The sequence below is a fragment of the Garra rufa genome, chromosome 21, assembly GCF_049309525.1.
Source record: "Garra rufa chromosome 21, GarRuf1.0, whole genome shotgun sequence".
Classification (NCBI taxonomy): Eukaryota; Metazoa; Chordata; class Actinopteri; order Cypriniformes; family Cyprinidae; genus Garra; species Garra rufa.
The window spans coordinates 9870349-9875773 of NC_133381.1; the positions used below are offsets into that span (position 1 = coordinate 9870349).

Here is a 5425-nt window from a genome sequence, read left to right on the forward strand (position 1 = left end):
ATAGTATTTTTTTCCCATTTACACACCTTAAAAAAATAATACTGAAAATAAAAGTTATTAAAGGAAAAGGTAACAATGTCAATTATTAAGAAAAAAACAATAGCACCATTTTTTATAATGATTTTCACTACAATTAAATCACTAAATTTAAAAAGCAAGAACTGAAAAGACTGTTTTCCAAAACATTTTTTATTGTACTGTTGCAAGAAAAAGCTACATAAACAGCAAAAAAACATCAGTTGACCTGAATATTGATGACATGATGGTGATTCTCAGACTTTTTTTTGTCACAGGGTAAGACTCAAGACAGATCTTCTCAATCCCGTTCAGTAAGAGCCATGAGGTGGGTGTCAATCTCAGACTCCGACAAAATTCTGAAAAATATTGAAATATACATAACTACCATCAGAAATATACTCAATCATTTTACACAAAATGACAACAAAAGTTTAAATAACCCAGTGGTTTGAAATACATAGACTACTGTTAAAAAGCTAGGGTTGGAAGGTCTCTTTTTTTGTTTAAAAATGTAAAAAGTATTTTAATATATTTTAAAATGTAATTTATTTCTGTGATGGCAAAGCTGAATTTTTAGTATCATTACTCCAGTCTTCAGAAATCATTTTAATATGTTGATTTTGTGCTTAAAAAACATTTTTACTATTGTGACAGTTTTTTCTTATTTTTTTCCAGGAGTCCTTGATGAAAAGAAAGATCTTTTGTAACATTTTAAATGTATTCACTGCCACTTTTGATGAATTTAATTTGCCTAAAATTCCTAATGACCATGTAAGTTCGAACTGTACTATATGTAGATAGTATGAAAGCACCAGCCTAGCAGAACTAGTAACTGCTAGCACCTAGTGGGGATTTTTCACCGTTTATCAAGTATGGTTTGGTGGTTGACAGACAGGACATATGTAAATGCTATGTGATGATATGTAAATATTACGTCCTGTTCTATGTACAAGCTCACCTGAACTTGGGCTCCTCTGTGGTAATAACCCCGATCTCCAGCTCTGAAGGCTTGAAATCGATGGCCAGAACGGTAGACAAGCAACTTATTGCAGTCTGTGAAGACAAAAGTGCACAAAAGAACTCAATGTAGGAGGATATAACCACAACAAAGGGTATTAATTCCATTTGGGGTGAACGAATCATACCTCTACTGTTTGGTTAAAGGTCCAATCCAATTTCTTCTTCACCTTTTTCTCCAGGAAGCTGGTGGCTTCTGTTTGTTTCACTCCAGCAGCAGTGGCCTTGAAGCCGCAGTAGTAGCCTGCAGGATCGCATTTGTAGACCTGCGGCCCCAGCTCCTCATCCACGCCAACCACAATCATACCTGACAGGTTACAATACATGATATTGACATCGATGCCATATAAAACTATGATTTAACAAAAACATTCCTTAATATGGAATTCTGGTATGTTTGGAATGACCTACTGTGCTTTTCTTACTAGGCATGCTTACAATGCAAAGATGCTAAATCTACCAAAATCTGAAGTATGAGAACACTACATGTAATACTCCATTGTACCATGCAATGATTAGATAATATCTACTTCTCACGAAACATCAATTTTAACAGTTTGCTGCTTAATATATTTCTGGAAACTGTGCTATTTTTTTTTTTAATCCAGGATTCTTTGATGTATAGAAAGTCCAAAAAACATTTAAAAGAAATATTTTGTAACATTCTTACTGTCTTGATCAATGTAATACATCCTTACCAACATATCATTTCTTTATATAATAAAAAAAAAAAAAAAAAAAAAAAAGCACTGACCTCAAAGATTTGAATGGTAAGATATGTAGATAGTATGTCAGTACCAGCCTAGTACTGGTAACAGGTGGTAACAAGTGGGGATTTTTTATCGTTCATATATAGATTATGCATTTAGGACATATGTAAATAATGTGTGAAAGTGTAGTCTGAAATTTGCTTCTAAAATGAGCATTTTAATCAGGCTCCTATATTTTGGTTCAGTTTTTTCACTTTAATTGGATTGGATTGGAATAAAAATGTTAACTTTAGATGAAAGCTTCAGACGGCACTTAGAGGCTTTTGCATCTGAACTCTTCATAATTAAATACTACGTAATGATATGTAGATGTTATATTGCACAATGCAATATGTTAGACTTCATATTAGATATCGATTTCTAGGCTCATTATTTCATTTGACTTATAATTTGGGGTGTTTAACACACACATATTGGATTAAACATAGCAAAAACTGATATTCGAGATTGCTGTAAGCAATACTTGAAATATTTTATGCACGTCACAGATTGTTTCACAATCTACAGTACATACTGCATAAGTAGTTAATGAGTTGAATCAACATTAAGCAGACTTCAGCTAAATATTGGTTTTATGAACTTTGCAAAATTGACACTGTTATTGAACTAAACTGAATCAACATTAAACTAAATTGAGCTGAAAAATGGGACCCTGGACCACAAAACCTTAATCTTAAGTAGCACGGGTATATTTGTAGCAATAGCTAAAAATACATTGTATGGGCCAAAATGATCGATTTTTCTTTTATACCAGTAAAAAAGTAAAGAGCATGTTCCATGAAGATATTTTGTAAAATTCCTACCGTAAATATCTCAAAACGTAATTTTTGATTATTAATATGCATTGCTAAGTACTTCATTTGGACAACTTTAAATTTTTTTAAATTTTCTCAATATTTTAATTTTTTTGCACCCTCAAATTCCAGATTTTCAAATAGTTGTATCTTAATCAAATATTGTCCTATTCTAACAAAACATACATCAAATGTTTTTGTGGTCCATTATCTTCTGAAGAACTGACACAAATACACTCATAATTGATGAGCTTTGCAACATTAACAGCCATTGAACTAAACTGAATCAACATGGAACTGATTAAATCTGAATATTGATACAATTTGTCTTCTGAAATTGAATGAATTTAATAATAAATGAATTTTGCAAGTCACTCTACCAGTCAAAAGTTTTTGGACAGTAAGATTTTGTAATGTTTTTAAAGAAGTCTCTTCTGCTCACCAAGCCTGCATCAATTTGATCCAAAGTACAGCAAAAACAGTAAGATTTTGAAATATTTGTACTATTTAAAATAAAAGTTTTCTATTTGAGTATATATTAAAATGTAATTTATTCCTGTGATTTCACAGCTTAATTTTTTAGCATCATTACCCCAGTCACATGATCCTTCAGAAATCATTCTAATATTCTGTTTTACTGCTAAAAACATTTATTATTATTTTTATGTTGAAAACAGCTGAGTAGATTTTTTTCAGGTTTCTTTGATTAATAGAAAGTTCAGACAAACAGCTTTTACCTGAAATAGAAATCTTCTGTAACATTATAAATGTCTTTATCATTCTTATATCCTATATTCATAAAGTATTAATTTCTATAATTTCTTTAAATGACTTGAATGGTGTAGTGTATTTCTATTCATCAAAGCATCCTGAAAAAATGTACTCAACTGTTTTATAAATCTATAATAATAATTCAAATGTATCTTGAACAGCAAATCAGCATATTAGAATGATTTCCGAAAAATCATGTGACACAGAAGACTGGAGTAACGATGCTGAAAATTTAGCTTTAATCACAAGAATAAATTATATTTTTAAATATGTTCAAATCGAAAGCAGTTATTTCAAATAGTAAAAATATTTCAGAATATTACTGCTTTACTGTATTTTGGATCAAATAAATGCAGGCTTGGTAAGCAGAAGAGACTTCTTTAAAAAAAAACTTTAAAACTTTTGACTGGTGGTGTACTTTCTTGTTTATTTCTGTGGAGCTTTATATTGTATAACCCTCTATACAAATACAGTAGTCAACATTTGAAGTGGATTAAAAAAAAAAAGACAAGACAAGTACGTGTATTGTTTTGGTTTTAGGACAACTTTGATGAAATATTTTAATCCACTAAATTTTGAATACTGTAAATGTGACTTTATTTAATTCCGAACATACCGGCCACAATCAAACCATATACGTACAGCATCCCAGTGGCCTCATCTCTGCATTCTGTGTGTACACCTGTGAGATGTCTGCAATGCGCTTGCACAGCATGTCTACTGGGATCTCATAGCCGTATTTATACTTCCAGTTAGCAGCTTCGTATCGTGCCCTCTGCACCTGCGACCTGCTGTCAGCTTCACAGAGAAACATAATACATCATGTGGTGTAAAATAATACATAGTTTTACATTTCACCATACAAAAGAGTCAAAGGAGATATTGTAAAATTCACTTAAGCTGGACTGTAACTGTGTGCGGAGATGAGTTTACCTGTCATGCCAGACATCACACAGCCAATGTTTTCTGTTATTCGGAATAAGTGAGTGACAGTTGACTCATCGAGAAGCTTATCCTGGGTGATTAAAAGAGAAAAACTTAATAAGAGCTTTTGTTATTGAGTCACTGAAACATTTTTTTTTTTTTTTTTGCATAAATTACATATAGATTCAGTTAGCAGTGTAGTTGACAAACAGTAAAAACAGACTTACTGGAACTTTCTTTTGAGTAATAACAACTGCACAATCTTTCCCTCGAACAGCTACTGATGTAAGACCTCCCTGATTAATGGCCTTGAACGCATATTCTGTGGAAAATAAAATGACCATGTTAACTACGATCATAAATTGTTTTGAAAATGCCAAAACTGTGAACCACTCAATTTTGACAACCAAATGTGTTATTTTATTATTATTGGTGTTTTATTAATGTTTAAGAGAATAATGTAAACGTATAACATATAACATATTTTACAATTATGTTACTGTATTTTATTATTACTTTTTTAAAACAATATATATATATATACTTATATGTGCAATACAGAATATACCGGTAAAAATAATTCAAAAAAATGTAATGACTTGTAAAAGACCAATAAGCTGCTCAAGTGAAACGTGAACAAAACCGAATACATTTCTGCATGTATAATATCCATAATTATAAACATGAAACTGAAAGTGGTTTTATTCATATTGAAATAAACAATGAGTTCAGAAGTTTCTGCCATGTAACCTAAAACTGACACGAGATCAAATGAACGTTTTAAAACGCTAATTAACATTAACAAATTATTCCGCTCATACTTTTTTGCATCCGTGTTACATAAATTATTGTTTAATGCTGTTATAAAGGCATTAGTCTGAGCAAGAGACAGTGCAGAATGGTCCTGCTGCAAAATGACTGGGCATTTATTCTTTCGATTTAATAAAGACACAGTTTCATCGATACGCACCGACTTGATATAGTCTCCCCTCAGGAGAAAAGATGGTGATGTGCCGATCAAACCCCGCGCTTGAGCCTCGGGACATAATGAGAGAGAGATTTACTGTTTAATATTGAAGTTTGTAAACAGATCTAACCACACAGCTCTGCTGTACACAGGAAATGATAGCA

General features: G+C 31.7%; 1 protein-coding gene across 1 annotated transcript; it reads right to left on the minus strand.

Annotated features, from left to right (window-relative positions):
- Positions 1-171: 171 nt before the first annotated feature.
- Positions 172-5425, minus strand: psma6a (proteasome 20S subunit alpha 6a). Its single transcript, XM_073827073.1, has 7 exons — positions 5265-5425; positions 4522-4616; positions 4304-4385; positions 4013-4168; positions 1164-1342; positions 977-1071; positions 172-374 (listed from the first exon to the last, which is right to left on the minus strand). The coding sequence occupies exons 1-7, from the start codon at positions 5338-5340 to the stop codon at positions 317-319; spliced, it is 741 nt and encodes a 246-aa protein (XP_073683174.1). The 5' UTR covers positions 5341-5425; the 3' UTR covers positions 172-316.

Excerpts from the sequence above, each read along its gene's own strand:
- psma6a (XM_073827073.1), bottom strand. The coding sequence starts at position 5,340 with ATGTCCCGAGGCTCAAGCGCGGGGTTTGATCGGCACATCACCATCTTT. Across the intron at positions 4,617-5,264 it reads GGGGAGACTATATCAAGTCG|AATATGCGTTCAAGGCCATT; the intron begins GTGCGTATCGAT and ends TATTTTCCACAG. Across the intron at positions 4,169-4,303 it reads TGTGATGTCTGGCATGACAG|CTGACAGCAGGTCGCAGGTG; the intron begins GTAAACTCATCT and ends TTCTCTGTGAAG.